At 56.2% G+C, this 16,878-nt stretch overlaps 7 protein-coding genes across 7 annotated transcripts; 5 read left to right on the top strand and 2 right to left on the bottom strand.

The window, feature by feature from the left end:
• Positions 1–135: 135 nt before the first annotated feature.
• C7974DRAFT_417674 (uncharacterized protein) lies at positions 136–3,362 on the top strand (the record flags this gene model as incomplete). The annotated part of the gene is made up of 4 exons (XM_046144099.1): positions 136–738; positions 790–1,045; positions 1,097–1,382; positions 3,068–3,362. The coding sequence occupies 4 exons, from the start codon at positions 136–138 to the stop codon at positions 3,360–3,362; spliced, it is 1,440 nt and encodes a 479-aa protein (XP_045992010.1).
• Positions 3,363–4,150: 788 nt separating this feature from the next.
• C7974DRAFT_66966 (uncharacterized protein) lies at positions 4,151–6,461 on the bottom strand. Its single transcript, XM_046147048.1, has one exon. It carries the CDS (start codon positions 6,240–6,242, stop codon positions 4,254–4,256), a length of 1,989 nt encoding a protein of 662 aa, XP_045992009.1. The 5' UTR covers positions 6,243–6,461; the 3' UTR covers positions 4,151–4,253.
• A 348-nt stretch (positions 6,462–6,809) lies between these two features.
• On the top strand, positions 6,810–8,565 carry C7974DRAFT_66962 (uncharacterized protein). The gene has a single exon (XM_046147047.1). It carries the CDS (start codon positions 7,043–7,045, stop codon positions 8,474–8,476), a length of 1,434 nt encoding a protein of 477 aa, XP_045992008.1. The 5' UTR covers positions 6,810–7,042; the 3' UTR covers positions 8,477–8,565.
• Positions 8,566–10,201: 1,636 nt separating this feature from the next.
• C7974DRAFT_417670 (uncharacterized protein) lies at positions 10,202–10,873 on the top strand (the record flags this gene model as incomplete). The annotated part of the gene is made up of 1 exon (XM_046144098.1): positions 10,202–10,873. One exon carries the CDS (start codon positions 10,202–10,204, stop codon positions 10,871–10,873), a length of 672 nt encoding a protein of 223 aa, XP_045992007.1.
• A 963-nt stretch (positions 10,874–11,836) lies between these two features.
• C7974DRAFT_320806 (uncharacterized protein) lies at positions 11,837–12,427 on the top strand (the record flags this gene model as incomplete). The annotated part of the gene is made up of 1 exon (XM_046138768.1): positions 11,837–12,427. The coding sequence occupies one exon, from the start codon at positions 11,837–11,839 to the stop codon at positions 12,425–12,427; it is 591 nt and encodes a 196-aa protein (XP_045992006.1).
• An 890-nt stretch (positions 12,428–13,317) lies between these two features.
• C7974DRAFT_66957 (uncharacterized protein) lies at positions 13,318–14,301 on the top strand. The gene has a single exon (XM_046147046.1). It carries the CDS (start codon positions 13,606–13,608, stop codon positions 14,137–14,139), a length of 534 nt encoding a protein of 177 aa, XP_045992005.1. The 5' UTR covers positions 13,318–13,605; the 3' UTR covers positions 14,140–14,301.
• A 402-nt stretch (positions 14,302–14,703) lies between these two features.
• Positions 14,704–16,689, bottom strand: C7974DRAFT_66955 (asparagine synthetase domain-containing protein 1). Its single transcript, XM_046147045.1, has 3 exons — positions 16,056–16,689; positions 14,966–16,012; positions 14,704–14,736 (listed from the first exon to the last, which is right to left on the bottom strand). Exons 1-2 carry the CDS (start codon positions 16,671–16,673, stop codon positions 14,999–15,001), a joined length of 1,632 nt encoding a protein of 543 aa, XP_045992004.1. The 5' UTR covers positions 16,674–16,689; the 3' UTR covers positions 14,704–14,736; positions 14,966–14,998.
• Positions 16,690–16,878: the final 189 nt, after the last annotated feature.

The raw sequence follows: 16,878 nt of genomic DNA, 5'->3' as shown, positions 1-16,878 counted from the left end.
ATATAATTCTGCGCACGCACACCTTTCCCCAAACAACAACCGCAGCTTCGACATCACTTCTCCCTCATCAATTCTCGTCTGCCATTGCATCCATTACACTTATAACTTTCACACATACATACCAATTCCCTCAACATGGCCTCGTACATGTACACCTCCGCCTCGGGCAGCAACTGGGATGACGACGAGGACGACTTCAGCCTCGAAGTGTACCAAGCTGCTGCCAATGTCTCAGCATCAACATCCGTCCGTGACGAGCTCCCTCCCGCACCCACCACTGAGGGTCAGGACGAGGAGCCGTCCGCTTCGACAGTCTCCAGCATCTTCGATGACTACTTCGATCAAGATGACCTGCCAACATATGCACAGAAGGTGACGCATTCTTGGTACTGTCCGGATTTGCGCCCTGCGTATGTTGAGTTGAGCCACCAAGATGGCTACGCCTACCCCGAAGAGCGTGTCCGATACTCGTCCAACTGGACCGCAACCAAGTTGCGCATGGGGGCTAACTTGAGGATGCCAATGATGATGAAGCCCTCGCCGCTCAAGTTGTCGATGACTTGGAAGGACGACAGCCAGGGTGACTTCATCCAGCATCGCGGCTTGATGTTCCCTTCACTCCCATTACCGGTGATGGCCTACGACAGCTCTTCCGAGGAGGAGCGGGATGAGGCACAGACGCCACCTGGGTCGCCTCCAAAGGTGCAAGCTACTATGTACAAGGGTCATGTGGAGGAGGTAAGTCACAGCACTGAATCCCATGGTCGCCATCCAACTGACTCGAAGCAGTACGACCCAGTCACCGGCATCATCGATGTGCCCGCTCACAGTACTGAAGCTGACGATAGTTACCTTTCGTCCGGCTTTGGTGACTTCAGCCGCATCGCTGCTGACTCAAGTGTTGAGGATGTTTTGAGCGACGTTGCCACCAGGATCCAACACAACTACGTCAACGAGTCTATCGAACAAGGTGGTCTGACATCTGAACCTACAATGGTTGGTGTTGACACAGAAGCAAGCTCGGTGACGGAGCATGGCCAGTCTTGTAAGCACACAAAATGTCACACTGGCAAGCCATTGTCTAACGAAATTGCAGTTGAAGTCGAGTCATGCACACCACCGGGGTCGCCTGCTCGCCGCAACGTTACCGAGGATCACCACGAGCCATATGGCACCTCCTCTACTGTAATCGCCCATGAATGCCTCCATTGTGAGGTCCCTCCGGTTGCAGTCACTCACACCGCTGCTGCTCATTTGGATGATCAAATCGAGAGCCCTGCCACAGACTATATACCGTCTGAACACGCTGCTGATTATGACAACGTCGTGTCAGAAGCATCGACTTCACTCCGCATGACCGCCATCTCACCACCAGATACCCGGTACATTGGCGAATCCACCATTACCTCATTGGTGTGTAACACAGCCGCTGTAGGCTGGTTCGCTCTCTCCTCCGTTCCTTGGGGCCGCCTTGCAATCGCCACGGCAGGCGCGCTGCTCGACGTCGCCATATTCGTGGCTCGACACTAGGCGCCACAACATCTGTCTTCTCTTTGTCGCACGCACGCATTCGTCGGAGTTCTATACCCAGGTCACGGCGCTCCACATTTCTCCGTTGCCGAAGACATTAGCAGCATACATACGGCGCCTTATACCCACTCCATTTGTCCACAGCGGATTTCTTTATCATCAAAAGGCCTTCACATTCAAGCCGAAGTTCCTCAGATCATTCCATCTTGCATCGGTATCTGTCAGAGCTATGCTCCCCTCTGGGTCGAGTCAGTTCCGACATCACAACACCTCTCGTCTCCTCCCATCGGAACACTACATCATACTGGCATCGACATGATCAACTCCATGCCGCGCCTGATCTCGCCTTCGGGTTTGAGAACGGCTGCGGCATGGAGTTGGATCACATGGTTTGAGCTTGGGCCGATGGACAGCATGGCGGTCGGTGGTATGGGGACTTGTGGTTTAATTTTCTTGTATATAATTCGAACTTTTTTGCACCCCAACTATTTCAGTTTATGTGATGATTTGCTTGACATATTGGAGGGTCGGGTCAGGTTCACGACTGCGCTTTCATTCATCGGGTTTGAGGAGGATGATGTAGTGCTGATACCGTCACGTCATGGTATGCAGCAGTACCTTTCCACCTCCCCACTCTCTAACTTAGAGTGAGCCGGAGAAGCAGTATCTGATGATGATATGTAGAGGTCCGATCACTGCCGATGTGATCAATGTCCACACCGATTGCAATATCTCGTCGCTGACGCACCTCGACAATGCGGTTCATTGCAGCACAGACAAAAAGCCGAACTAAATTTTCACGCAGCAGTCTCTGAAAGGCCAAACAGTTCGACGAGATTCTACGCATACGACAATTCAGAGTCCAAGATATAACCGGCTGGGTCGAGGGAAAAGATAGCGAACCATGATGACCATGCAATTCAGTGAATTGTTCGAACCATTGTTCAACTCGAGTCTCGAAGAAGAGCCTGTATGAGGCATTCTAGCTGTCGAGAGTTATTGTTGATATAGCTACAGCGGTTCGAAGACTCGAATTCTTGAAGTCCTGGGGCAGTGAATGAACCTTTTGTTAATCTGGAACCCTAGACCTCTACGAGTGGGATACTTGGTGGGGACTTCGATGGCGAGATCGTGAATTAGTCGTGAGGATTGGTGGGAAAGTGGGTCTCACGTAGCAATAATGAGGCATATTATATATATGTGGTGCTTACAGGGACCCCGAACCAGAGATAGGTTACAATTCGACCCGCCTTGAGCTTTCGACTGCCTGATAGAATATGCTGAAATCAAGAACCATTGTTATGAGGTGCAGGACAGGCATGAACGGTGTGATAAAAGTCAACCTCGTTATCTCAGAAGCCGAATTATCATAACTCAAGGGACCAGAACCACTCCTAGACTCGCACTCCCAGCTGGCAGATCTGCTGTGGTTCGCAAATCCGCAACCAGAGACTGCCTCACGAGCGCTTCTCAGAAATATACAAAAGGAATGCCGTGTCCTCTCTTATTCCATCTTCACAAACTAAAAGACATACAGTCTAAAAGCATACACCCAATACCAATCCAGCCAGCACCAACAACCGGCTCCAAAGATCCCATCCAACACCGCCTCCAAAGCAAAGCAAAGCATACCAGATCCCGCCATCACCGCCTCCACCCCTACCACCACACCCACCACCACCACCCCACCCACAATGTCCGGCGAACGCAAGTACCAGCGCCGCTTCCTCGGCGGCGGCGGCCGCAAGGGCCCTACAACGAAGCCCACCAACGGCGGCCTGCTCTGCGCGATAGCGTGCTTTCTGCGCTGCCTCTCATGCGTCTCCAACTAGAGTACGAGCACCACCGCACTCTCTAGCATACTGAAGAGCATTCTAACCGACGCAGGGTTTCGGCACCACGTGCCAGCAAGGACAGAACCTGTTGTACGATAGATATGTTGTACAAGAGGGCATTTAGAAGAGGGGTTCATTTTGTTCTGGGTTGGAGTTCTGGGTTGTGATTATTCGTTGTAGTTTTGGGATGCAGGGTACACTGTAGAGAAAATACGAATTCGGGGTCCTTCGGCTCTGGTCTGCAAATCCTGGTTCACTAACGTGCCTGTGTGGGTCTGCCAATCAGATCCTATGAGATTCGTGATTACTATGTAATTGTGTGTGCAGGACACTCGTCGCCCGTGTGCACTGCTCGACCCTGCCTCTTCTGGTAGGGTACGAAGGCCTCCTGGCTCGGTGACATGCCGACTGGAGCACCTGGTCATCTGGCTGAATCGCAGATGGGCTGTTGCGAGCGTGTGCTGCAGTCAGGGTCAAACCGCGTCACATTCACCATACGGCTCGCTCCTGTTGAGCGAGCACATGCCAAGCGGTCCTGACTAGCTTGAAGACCAGACGTCTTCTTTTGCATACCAGATCCGTCTATCTTGTTCCTCTCAAAATCCAACTCAACGCAGATAACAATGTGAGTGGTTAGGAAATCACACACGAGAATGAAGCCATCCACATTGAGCTCGGCCATAGCCCCTCGTAAATTCGTTACTCCTGGCTCATATGTGAGATTCTGGACTTGCGTCGTGTGCGGGAAAAGTCCAGAAAACAGCCCTTAAGCTTTACATCACCAGGACTCCCCATTGTCTTGAAGAGGGGTATGAGCCCAGCGAACTCAACATCGCTTACGGTTAGCGAGAGAGTACATTGATTTTCCCCGATGAAAAGCACACGCCTTCATTGAAACTGTGTCACAAGTTCAATGTCGGGTGTCTGATGAATTGCCTTGACATCGGCTTCACAGGCTTCGTCAATGGCTGCTAGCTCAGCGCTTACCCTAGCTCTCTCTTCGTCCCTTCTCCTCTTCCGATCGGCAATTTGTGCTTCTCTCAGTCTTTCAGCACGTGCGTGGATGTCAGATAGCTGATTCTCAGCGCTTCGCTTGTGTCCCCGTGGAGTGCCGATTTGCTGGGGCAGTGTGCTCCTGATAGCCGTGACTGCCTGATCGTCGACGTGAACTATGTCATTGGACGCATTGGTGTTGGCCATGCGACTTGACGCTGAGGATGTGGCCACTGTCGAGACACTGGGATCAGCAGAGTGCACAGAGCGACGTGCTCGAACTCGTCCAACGGGCGAATAGGTATGTGCAACACTTGGGGTAGATGACCCGTAAGCTGAGTCTGATCCTAGTATCGTAGGCGACTTGAGACTAATAAAATCTGGTGGCACTCTCTTTTTACCAAAGCTCGAAGGTGGTGGCGAATCATCCATACGAAAGGGGGTGGATCGCCCTCGTGCTGTTGAGGGAGTGGCTTTCGGTAATCGAGTGTCAGGCTGGGGCTCGCGACTGTGCACATGGACAATCATGTCCAGGATCTTCTTGTTGTGTTGACTCTCGAAAGCACTCCAGGGCAATTCGCCTTTGACGGCAAATATAAACTGGCAGAACAAGAGCAAATAATCACCGCCGTCAAAATGTTCTCCTTTCCGAACTGAAGCATTCTCTACGATTGCCTGATTGTAGGGTGGGCGCAGAATCCTTTCAACTGATTTGGGCACCGAGACAGTGGACCGTTTCGGGTTTTCGTCTTTTTCTAGCTTGTAGAAGACATGAACCTCAGGGTTGAGCTGTTTATCTTCCAAGAACGCGTGAGCATAGTTCAGCTCTCCATCCTCACCTATGCAGATGGCACAGGATTTGTAACTTTTCTTCCTGATATGGACCAACGAAATGGTACGGATTAAGCTGAAGATGTAATCCGAAACGGCTGCCTCCTCGAGCTGGCGATACAGGAGCGGTTGATTAAGCCTATCATTGGCAGATTGGTCTCGTACATTGACGGTAACATTGTCAACAAAACAAGGGCTCCCGCTATGGAGCCTATCTGGCGAACCCGTTGGAGAGACATCGTCGCCCGGATCTTGGACAGAGCCCAAGGGTCTGGCGTCACCATCTGCATCGCTCGGCCACTGCTGATCCGGGGATGTGCTGTCTCCACTGTCCGAAGCGGCCGACTCCAAATTATCCAGGTAGTTGTCGAAGTCATCGCCCGGTCCAGATGTCTTTGAATTGCGGGATCGCCTGGTCCTTCTGTCCAGGGCTCCGTCGCTGTTTATCGAAGCAAGCGCTTTTTTCAACTCCAATGCGAAAATGTGGTAGGCGTCTTCGTCGGAACCGTTGAACAAACTGCCCGCGTTGTACCAGCGGGTGAGCGCTGAAAGATTTCGTTCAGCGCAGTCTCCGCTATTGGCAGCCTTGTCGAACGGATGTATAAGTGTGCCACCAAATGTGAGATATATGCTGACCGCTCGAACCGGGATTGACCTCAAAGAAGTCACTACTTCGATTCCGCTTGCATCTCTCTTGTACTTCATGTACATGTAAGTAACCTCGTGTGGCAGTTCCTCGGTTACGTGTGCGAGAATGCGATGTCCACCGTTGCCGACATGGGAAGAGATTATCAAGGCCCGGCCATCAAAGCTCTCGGGGAGCATGTACCAGGACATGTCATAGAGTTCCGGTATGGACGTGAAAAGATGCTTTCTGTAGTGCGGGCTTTTCATCATCCTAGCTGCTGCTCTGGCGTCCATCTCAGTTTGGATCGCTAGGGCATTGCGCTGCAGAGGGGCGACAGAGGGCTCGGAAACAAAGCCTGACATGTTGGTCGGCAGTCGGCGTGCGCGACTTGAAACAGGAATGTGGACGCTGCAAGGAGCAAACATGCGGGGGTCACGCTGGTGTTGAGCGACGAACTCAAAAATCCATTGCGCGCCCGAGACGGAGGAGATGCAAGGGAGCAGAGAGGAGCGAAGCAGGTGTCACGATTCTGGACGGCGAAAGTTGGGGAGACGGGCGATGGACGGGGCACAGTGGTAAGTAGATGTACCTGACGAAGTCGAGTGGCTGGCTGCTTAGTGGCACTTGCTTCTTCGCCCTGTCACTTTCTGGACGGTTGATTGTCAAGTCTCAGGCGACACAAGCCATGCACGCCCGCCAGGGAGCGGGGCGGCTGCTGGGCTGCTGACGGCAGTCGATGTTGCATCCCACGACAACGCTGCATTTGGCTGCGGACCATGCGCTCCTCCAACACGGCGTTATCGGCGCGTCTCGTCTGGCTGTCTGTCAGACCCGTTCTCCAGGGCTCAGACGGCATGTGGGCCCCGCCCGGTGTCGCTACCGGATCGTCGCCGGCTCGGTTACGATGGTGCAGGCGCGTTGCCAAGCGCAGCAGGCACGACCGGCGAAAGCGCACACGCATGGATCGTGCATTGCAGCGAGGCGGCCAGTCATGTGATCCAAGGGCACGTCGCCCGGCCTGGCGCAACAGTGCGTCTGCCGCGCGTTTTCGAGATACGGACGAGCCCCACCGGAATGCTGTCTAGTCGCGGGTTAGGCGCTCGGAGCCAGCGGGCGCCATCCCCTGACGCCTCTCGACGTCGCAGCAACTTTGCGACCAAATCCCATCCACTACCCCGGGTCTCTGTCGCCTGCACGCAGATGAGACACGTCGCTGCCCGCGACCATGCTCGCCAATAAACAGCATATCGTGCCGCGGCCGGCGCGCCTCCTGCTCTTCCTCGCCTTCGTCTACGCCTTCTGCTGGATCAAGGGCTGGCCGGTCACCTACGACGATGAGGAACTGCCGCCCAGCCAGCGCCCGAAGGCGACGACAGCCCTCGGCGAGCACCGCGTCTCTGCCGACGGCCTGATCGTCACCGTCACCACCGCCGAACAAGACGCCTTCACCAAGCTTGCGCCCGCCCTGCTCTGTCTCGACCCCGCCCACCACAAGGACCTGCTGCTGATGGGAGACGCCATGATCAACATCGGACCGTTCCCGGTGTTCGATGTTCTGGCGAAGTATCCTGCCAAGTACGTCGCCAAGACAGACGAGCTGGCGAGGTACAAGCGGCAGCGAGAGTATGCGCGGAAGGGCCTCCCGCCGAGCAGCCTCCAGGAGAAGGACCCGAAGAAAGAGCAGGCCGTACTGACGGCCCTGGCCAAATACAAGCTCTTTAGGGCCATGGAGAGCACTTGGGAATACCGCCCGAAGCGGGACTGGTACGCCTTCACCGACGAGGAGACCTTCATCGACCGAGGGAACTTGCTGGATTGGCTGAGCCAGCACGATCCGAAGCTGAAGCACTTCTTTGCCAATCCACCCATCGCCGTCGTGCCGGACGCTTTTGCAGCTGGTGGCACTTCCTTCATCCTTTCTGGCGAGACAATGCGACTTCTGTTCCAAGACCGGAAAACCATGCTGCAAAACTTCAAAAACTGGGACCCCAGGCTTCCAGACTACCCCTCGGCCCTCCATTTCATCGAGAGTTTTCTCAAGACCGAGCTTTCTCTGGAGATGAAGAGCTTCTGGCCTGGAGTGTCGGGCTTCAATCCAGCCACCGTCACATACTCGCCAGGACTTTGGTGCGACCCAGTCCTTATGATGCACCACGTCTCTGCTGGCATTGGGAATCACCTGTACAAATTCGAGAAGGAGCGAGCCGAAGAGCAAAAAATCGACAGCACCCTGCGTTACGCCGATCTGTGGTACCAATTCATTGGCCGAGAAGATCTGAACCAGACCCGCCATGACTGGGATAACCTGTCCTCCGAATCCACCAACAACAGATGGAATATCTTGTTTGCCAACGAGGGCAACGCCGACGCCAGCCGTGCCACCAGAGGAGAGGAATCGTGGGAGGCGTGCAAGCAGGCATGTGAGAGCAATAAACACTGCCTACAATGGTCATACTCTTCCATTGAAGCGCCCAACTGGAACGAAAACGGCTTCACCAAGTGCCATCTGAGCAGCAGCATGCGCCTCGGCGCGCACGCTGAGCCAGAGCAAATCGAGGTCAACGGCGAAGCCAAGCCACGGACCTGGACGAGCGGCTGGAGGAAGGACCACTTCAAGCGCTGGGCAAATCAGCAGCGGTGCAAAAACCAGCAACACTAAAGGAAGGTCCTGCTCACAGCGCATTCATGCATTCCAGTCCTGCGATGACTTGGCCTACGTGGTGCTCTTTGGTGGAGCAGGTTGTTCCATCGTGAATTCACGACCGTCGCTGCCCCATTGTGTAGTCGACGCATGTCTAGTCTACCGAGCATAAGGGAAGTAAGCTAGCTATCATGCATGGCTCGTGCAATCAGCTCATCATCCATTCTGGCGAGCCATCTGGGCGATTTGGTAGCCGCTCAACGGCATGCTCCTCGACTGTCGGAACCCCTCTGCAAGGTCTTTGCGTTCTGCTCTGCTCCTGGGCTGGCTGGCTCGGATGTGGTGTCGCGTAAGTGTAAGATACAGCAACTACGGAGGAACGTTCGAGGAGGTATGGATTGGACACGGGCGACCTTAATTCGACGGAGTTGGAGGGAAAACGGCGTGGATCTGGGCGCTTTTGATTTGAAGGGACGCGCTCAAAACATATACCTTAATTGCTTCGCATTATCACCTGTACAGGGCTCACAATAGCCACTTCAGCAGTGCAAGCGCGAATTGGCTGAGTCTATCCTTGGGAGTCTATGGACAGGAAATGGCTGACTACCCCGCCGCGACGGGAGGAAGCGAGGTGAAGTGAATCTAAAACGCTTCACTGACATCAGCTGGGCACCTTCATCGTCGTCTTTATTTAGCTCCTAAGCAGACGGCACATAATACACTTCAACTACACCTGCACTACCCAACATGCTAGATGATATCTCCCTAACGCGCGTCCCTCGGCTGGCTCAACGCCTCTCCATACCACTGCGCACAAGATCACAGTCGCTGTACAAGGACACGTTCGGCCCAAGCTCCCGCCAGGTTGCTCGCCCCATATGCTCTACGAATTCGACGACATCTCCAGCACGGAGCCCCGTCGTTCACGGCCATACCACGAAGGAGGTGCAACCAAGATCCAAATCTCGAACGGTGAAGTATACGTGGGATGACGGACCGCGCGACACACCTGGCACTGCCGCATACTACAAAAGTAGGGCCTTCCGCAAGGCAGTCGACAACGGTAGCACACTGGTGCCTGGTCAAGGAGATGGGGCTAGCCAAGATTCTGACAGCGCCGACGAAAGCTATAACAAGAGGCCCAAGCAAGTGAAAAGAAGGTCCCTTGTCGTGATCTTCAGCAAGGCTGGTGTGCGCCGCGCGACTTCTCAACGCAAGGTGGACAGGCGAATGCAGCGTGCGAATCGCAGACTGTAAGCAGTGGAACAATTTGACGTAGATATGCGAGAACTGACATGGTGCAGAAAGATGCTGAGGCCTCTGGGAGGTACGGATCGGGCTTTCAAGTGAGATTGGGACAGGTGCTTTGGACATGTCTGTCATCTGAGGAGTCAATGCTGTATACCTTTTGATACAGTGACACAGTAGCTAAAAATGTAATTAAGGGACCCACAGCTTGTACCTGTCCATGCCAAGTAATGTGCGTTTGTCGACCTGCAGGTACCCGAGCGAACCGCAGCGACATAGCTTTCATTTACTACGAGGCGCTTTGTAACGCTACGACACAGCATTTCCTTCACTTGTCTTACAAGCAATTGGCCCCACCGCCCAATTTTTTACTCCCATTACCACTCGTGGTCTCGACTCTCTTCATCTCACAACAGCACCAATTCATAACGCCATACAGCAAGCCCTCATCATCCACCCAACACCTTGGCCGAATCTACACCCACACAACCAACAATGCACATCCCCCACAAAGACCCAAATCCCTCCAAAGACCAACAACCCCTCGTCCCCTCCACCCGCTCCCTCCAAGGCCCACCAATGACATGGACCACCTTCCACGGCCCCCCGGTCCCCCCCGCCCCAAAACCACCAAACACACCACACTGGCGACACACCACCACCACGCTCCAGGACCAGCGCACCCGCTTCGCCCTCCACACCTCCCCGACAAGCCCTTACTGCGCGGCCCCAACCCGCCGCACCATCCTCGCCCTCTACACCGCCGCCCTAACCGCACTCGAACACGCCTCCCCCGCAACCGCATCCGCAATCGCCACAGAACTCACCCGCAAAATCAACATCGCCCTCGACCTCGCACAGGCGCACCCGCACGACCCCGTGTTCTACACCAACGCCGCGCACTTGCCACCGCTTGAGCCGCAGTACGCGCAGCCGCGGCTCGACGCGGATCCGTATTTCTACGCCGGGTGGGGGAGGCTCAGGGAGTGGAGGCGCGAGGGCTGGCCGAGGGAGTATCCGGGGCGGGCGGTGCAGAGGGAGAGGTTGGGGAGGGGGAAGAGGGGGGGGAGGGAGGGGGATGTGGAGGGGTTGGTGCTGGCGATGGAGGCGAGGGCGAGGGACTGGGGGGATGAGGTGGATGCGGATCCGGGGAGGGCGTGGAAGTGAGGGTAGGGCTGCGACAGTGTGTTGGATTAAGGGTTCGTGGAGGTCGGAGAGGAGGGATCGTCTAGGCGGGAGGAGCTGGGTTGGTGTTCGGGAGGGATGTGCTGGTGGGTTGCAGGTAATGTGTAGATTAGACTTTGCAAGGTCGGGTCATGGTGTCTTCGTTTGGTAGTACGTACAAACTACATAAAAGAGTCTGCATGATACAGATGCGTGATGGTACAAGCTGAACACTGGCTTTATATCAAGCCAATAACGACGGTTTACCCTGCAGAATGTCAATCGTGATGTATGTGACCAGTCAGATGCTGTTGTCACATCTCGTATCCATACATAGGATGTGGACCTGGTCTGGAAACAGCAGACGCACTGCGTCTTACCCGCGCTGACGAGTGTCGAAGGAGAATGTAGAACAACGAGAGGCAGTGCAGTAGTGGTCAGTTATGAGTATTCCTTCTTGACATCCACTGTGACCATGTCGAGCAAGGAATCCGGCAGGTCACTCTACTGCGATGGCCCATTTAGTACGCTCCACACAGGCATCCACACTGTATTGCTTTGCCCCGCCGACCCCTTACTGTTGTTTTAGCATATACAATACGGTGGAGGACGACAAGACTAGTAAGAAGCCGATGAGATTGAGTTACTCGGTAATTTGCGAGGGCTAGCTGCTTCAAGCTCTCTGCGTGATCGGACACTCTGTGGATGAGTTACGGTCAGTCAGCAGCGCATGTTGATCTGTGTCGAGGAGCTTCTAATCCAAGCAGACACTCCATGACAAAGGCTGAGGCTAATTGTAGGCAAGAGCCTCGGCCAAGGGACGTTGATGTACACGACCCCACGCGATGTGGGGCTCCGCAATCGCGCCGCTACCACGACAGCAAATCGCACCTTGCGCGTTGCAGCTGACCATCTCGTACTTTGCATCAAACCCCTCTCGCCTGCAAGTACAACAGCAACGCCACAATGGCCTCCGAATCGCCCTACACCAAAGCGCTCGCCGCCATCGACGCCGCGCACGCCCTCGACCCCACCAAAACCCCCATCAACGGCGAGGACGTGCCCTACGAACTCCACTACGCGCGCAAATGCACCTCCTACCTCGAGAAGCGCGCCCCAGACGCGCCCGAGCACCTCCGCCTCGCCATCCGCGCCCAGCACTTCCGCCGCTGGGAAGTCCCGCGCGCCTCGTACCCCATGACGCGCGTCGGCTACCACGCGTGGCGCACGTTCCTCAAGAAGCGGCAGGCCGAGCTGGTCGAAGCCATCTGCGCGGACGCGGGGTGCGCGGAGGAGACGACGCGGCGCGTGGGCGCGCTGATGCGCAAGGAGGATCTGAAGGCGGACGAAGAGACGCAGGTGCTGGAGGACGTGGCGTGCTTGGTGTTTCTGGATGATCAGTTTGAGGCGTTTGAGCGCGAGCATGACGAGGAGAAGATCATTGGCATTTTAAGGAAGACGTGGGGGAAGATGACGGAGAGGGGGCATGAGCTGGCGCTGGAGATTCCGATGGGGGAGCGGCCCAAGGAGGTTATTACGAAGGCGTTGGCGGGGTAGATGGCATTGCATTGAGAGCCTCGAGCATGCGTCGAGTCTGCGAAGTGCTTCGAGTCTGCAGAAGTGCTTCGATGCGACGGCTGTCCACGACGTCCTGCTGCCAATCACGCGCCGCAGAAGCTTCCAGCCGTTGCACAGCCACAACGCCACATCATGACGTCGCTGTCTCCAACCACAACGCAGGTATAAGAGCTGCCTACGAGTCTTGCTTCTCTGCACACCCACTTCTACTCCTACAAGCCCAGCCAGTCACAGCCTTTCGACTGCCTCAACAAGAAAACAATGTCTTCCACGTCAACATCTGTCAGCTCAGCGACCGCGCAGACAGCGCACGATGTCTCGCACCCGGAGACCCAGAGCGTAGCCAGCGCAACCACGCAACAGAGCGATCAAGAGAAGGAGCAAGAGAAGGAGGCCGAGCGACTGTACGAAGAGAGGATGGAGGACGAATACGCCAAGCGCGAGGGCGGCGCCTAAGATTGTAATTCTACGACTGCTCAATTCACACATATACGACAATACAACGACCATACGAATTCCATTTGTGCAAGTACTCGAGCAATGCTCGATGGTATTATACATGTTCGATATTATACATGCCATACCGCGCGACGTCCACCCCTGTTATACCAGCTAACTAATGCGATACGACTAATGGTCCCTGCAAATCCTAATCTGGCCCAATCAACTCGTGAGTTTCCCCGCACAACCTCTGTTTGCAAACACTCGGAGAAAACAGCGTTTCGGCGGAACCCAGTGTTCGGCGCTGGAGCGAGATCGCCGCTGCACCTCACCACGTGAACGCCCGACATATGTCCTGCAGCCTTGCCAATGCTCCGCTGCCCGGCACTTGCACCGAGCTGTCATCTCAGCAATTGTGGGGGACTGGGATCGGCACGCATGAACCCTGCGACAGGCATGTTGTTTCGAACACAGGCGCCAAGGCAATCTAAACACTGCCGCTCCGAGATACAAGGCACCTCGCGACTGCTGGCTATCAAACAGCACCCGGGCGAATTGCTGCTTGCGGAAGCTCGCTCACCCTGCAATATGTTTCCATGTCGTGTTTTAGACTGATAGTGATGATCAGGGACACAGCATACTGTCCCGGGCTCTATAAAGCCTCACCGCACCCTGACTCCCAGCGCACCACCTCAAGTCCCAGAAACTAAGCAACCATGAAGCTCTCCATCCTTGTCCCCGCACTCGCCTGCCTCTCCACAACCCAGGCCGCCATCTCCTGGACGCTCGCCAAAGCAAGCGCCCCCACCGCCGACCAGCTCGACGCCTACACCCGCATCGAGTCCGCCATGCGCCTCGCCGCCGCGCGCTACAACCGCCTCGGCAGCGCCACAAAATCCATCCGCGTAGCCTACGCGCCCGGTGTCCCCACCGCCGAAGCCAACTTCAACGGCGACCTGCGCTTCGGGTCGAACCGGGCGTACATGAACGAGCGCACGGCGCTGCACGAGATCAGCCACACGCTGGGGATCGGGCAGACGGCGGCGTTTGACCGCAAGTGCGCGGCGGGGGATTGGCGCACGGCGCTGCCGCTGTTGCGGAGCTGGGATGGGAGTGCGGCGGTGATTAACTGTGGTGGCTCGCATATTTGGCCGTATGGGCTTAATTATGATACCGAGTGGAGCGAGTCGAATGCGAATCGCCATGTGCAGTTGTTGAATGCTATGATTGCGGATGGGCTGCAGGGGTAGGGTGTGGATGCGTAAGGTGGAGGTTCTTGTTCATCTTGTTTATAGGTACTTTGGGACGTATATATTCTTTCACCCAATGGGTTCAAGTCAGCTTATACTCGACGCACTGTGATTTCCCCTTACTTATGAGCCCTCGGTTTCCTATATAGTAGGCTACGCGGAACCAATCAGCCCGCGTGAGTCACTCATCAGGTAACAGCACATGCATAATACCATATATATTCGTGTTTACCAGACTGTACGAACACCCCCCTTGTCGGCCTAGCGCCCCAATGATCCAACACCGCAGAAACCGTCAGCTTGCACAAGCAGACGCTGGACAGGCATGAGTGTGACGTGTAGAGAGAGATGCGGGTTCGATTCTTGTAGGTGCGGCGTGGAGGAGAGGTCAAGTTGCGGCCGACGCAGCTGCGACGCCGGAAACGAAGGATCGCTGCGCTGGAGTGGAGGTAATGCATTGCAAGTTGGAAGCCTACTGGGTATGCTGGCGAAGACGTAATCTTCCAAGACCGCCAGAAGGCAACAGATATATCCAGGTGACACGCCCCATATCCCCGCATCTACTACCCACCACCCACTACACCACACCACACTACACTACGTCTACCGTCAGCACCCTTCGGAACAGTACCCGGACGAAGCAATTGTAAGAACATCTCGCACCCCTGGCTCAGACTTGCCTTTTAAACAAGCACACCACCACCCAAGTCCACGACGCGCCCGTGTAAAGACAGCGCCGGAGGACGGACTGAGTGGCTCACGCATTTGGTACTCTCTAATCACAGCCAGGGGCGCGAGACAGCGAAGAAGAAAACAAAGGACTTACGCGTGTATGTGTGGTGGGTGAGTGACTACGTGACTACGCGAGCACGTGCGTGCCCTTGGTCTTGCCCGTCTCCATCTTGGCCGTGCGCGCGCCAAACTGGATCGCGCGCTTCTTCTCGCGCGCGACGCCGCGCAAGCCCAGATCCCACGCGAGACAGCGCAGCGCGCGTTTTGCAGGCTCGATGAGCGCGTCGGGGTCCTCGGCGGGGGCGTGCGGGCGGCCGAAATCGCATTTCTGCTGCACGGGGGTTTGCAGGGCGAGCGCGATGAAGGACTCGTCGAGGAAGGGGAAGCGGGCTTCGCGGCCGGAGTGGCTGATGACGCGGTCGTCGCGGCCCAGATTGCGCTTGCCGAGGCGCGAGAAGTCGAGAGCGAGCTCGTCGAGCAGGCCGGTGTAGCTGTGCCGCGCGAAGGCGGTGGCGTGGCGCTGGTAGCCGCCGAAGAGTTCGTCTGCGCCGAGGCCGGAGAGGAGGACGCGGGCGGGGGTGGTGTAGGGTGATGTGCCGGTTGGGGAGGAAGTAAGGCCAGCGCCGCGCGAGGCGAAGTACAGGGCGTATGAAATGGAGAGGTCCATTTCGGTGTTGTGCGGGTGCATGAGTGCCATGACTGTTGCGCGGTGGGCGAGGGTTTCTGTGTAGGGCACATTGACCTCAATGAAGCGCCACCGACGTGGACATACGCGCTCCAGCTCTGCGTGCGAAGACCGTCCTGTGATGCGGTCGGGGCAGAGCTCGTAGGGACTGACGCCAGGCTCCAAGTTGCTGTGGATGCGCGGGTTTTCAAACGCAACATTGAGCAGGTCGATGTCTTCACTGAGAGGGAGGAGGTCGTGACATAGCCTTGCGAGGAGGGTGCAGTCCAGCCCGCCGGAGAAGAGGATTGCGATTTTGGCCGCGTGAGTTTCAGATGGGGATGCCTCAAAGGCTTCTCGTACGTGCTGGGTGCGCAGTGCTACAGACCGACGCAGTGAGTCGCCTAGACTAACTACTTGACTATGATCCTGGCCGCCGTCAGGGCTGTCACGGTTCATGGGCGGGAATGGGAGGGCCTAGTGACATTAGCAAGCTTCTCAACGTGCAGGACCTACCTACAAAGGAGAGTCCGCCCGTCTCGCCCAGGCGGGTGTGTGGGATATGTGTGCTACTGGAGGAGTCCGTGAAGTGATTCAAATCAACCACGTAGATGCCATCGGCCTCGACCTCAGCCCAGGCCTCGCCCGTGGTGTTGTCGCATACGCTGGACAGGACGAGCGAGCCGTCTGATGTGGCCTTCTTTAGCAGCGAGCGGCGTCCTAAGCAGTCTCTGCCATAGTAGAGGTGGTTGTTATTTGCATCGTAGAACACGATGGCGTACGGGCCTCGAATATTAGACAGCAGCTGTATCACGGCACGCTTGCTGTCAGGTGACTCGGTGCATGTCTTCAGCCGATCGAAGACAACAGCAGAGTCGCTGCCCGTCACGGTCTCGTCCCCAATAGACCAGGCCTCGCCGTTCCAGCACAGCACAGAGCCGGCACTCACCAGCGGCTGCGGGGTGATTGCAGTGCCTCGCAGCGACAGCACCGTCGACAAAAAAGTCGCACTAACTTCCCCAACATCTGACTGGTGCAGGCCGGTGTGGTCGGGCCCGCGGTTGCGCAGGAGGGCGGCAGTGCGGTCGTCCGGGACTACGTGGCCATGGCGACTGAGGGCGCAGAAGATGCCGCACATGGAGAGTTGAGGTTGTGGTGTTGTGGCGCAGGTCGCGACGCTAGCGCACCCTTGACGCCTACGGCACCAGCGGCCGAGCCGAGCAATGCGGGCCCGGTCACCAGCGCGGGCGCAGCACCAGACACACAGAGCGCAGACGACACCCAGCAGACGCACCGGAGCTCCTCGTCGATGGAAAGCTGCTAGCCGCCACTCAGCCCGCAGT

The sequence above is a fragment of the Boeremia exigua genome, assembly GCF_020726555.1.
Source record: "Boeremia exigua strain MPI-SDFR-AT-0100 chromosome Unknown C7974scaffold_13, whole genome shotgun sequence".
NCBI lineage: Eukaryota > Fungi > Ascomycota > Dothideomycetes > Pleosporales > Didymellaceae > Boeremia > Boeremia exigua.
The sequence above is the reverse complement of the archived record's forward strand: the minus strand, read 5'-3'. Positions and strand labels throughout refer to the sequence as shown.

Excerpts from the sequence above, each read along its gene's own strand:
- C7974DRAFT_66966 (XM_046147048.1), bottom strand. The coding sequence starts at position 6,242 with ATGTTTGCTCCTTGCAGCGTCCACATTCCTGTTTCAAGTCGCGCACGC.
- C7974DRAFT_66955 (XM_046147045.1), bottom strand. The coding sequence starts at position 16,673 with ATGTGCGGCATCTTCTGCGCCCTCAGTCGCCATGGCCACGTAGTCCCG. Across the intron at positions 16,013-16,055 it reads AGACGGGCGGACTCTCCTTT|GCCCTCCCATTCCCGCCCAT; the intron begins GTAGGTAGGTCC and ends TAATGTCACTAG.
- C7974DRAFT_66957 (XM_046147046.1), top strand. The coding sequence starts at position 13,606 with ATGAAGCTCTCCATCCTTGTCCCCGCACTCGCCTGCCTCTCCACAACC.
- C7974DRAFT_66962 (XM_046147047.1), top strand. The coding sequence starts at position 7,043 with ATGCTCGCCAATAAACAGCATATCGTGCCGCGGCCGGCGCGCCTCCTG.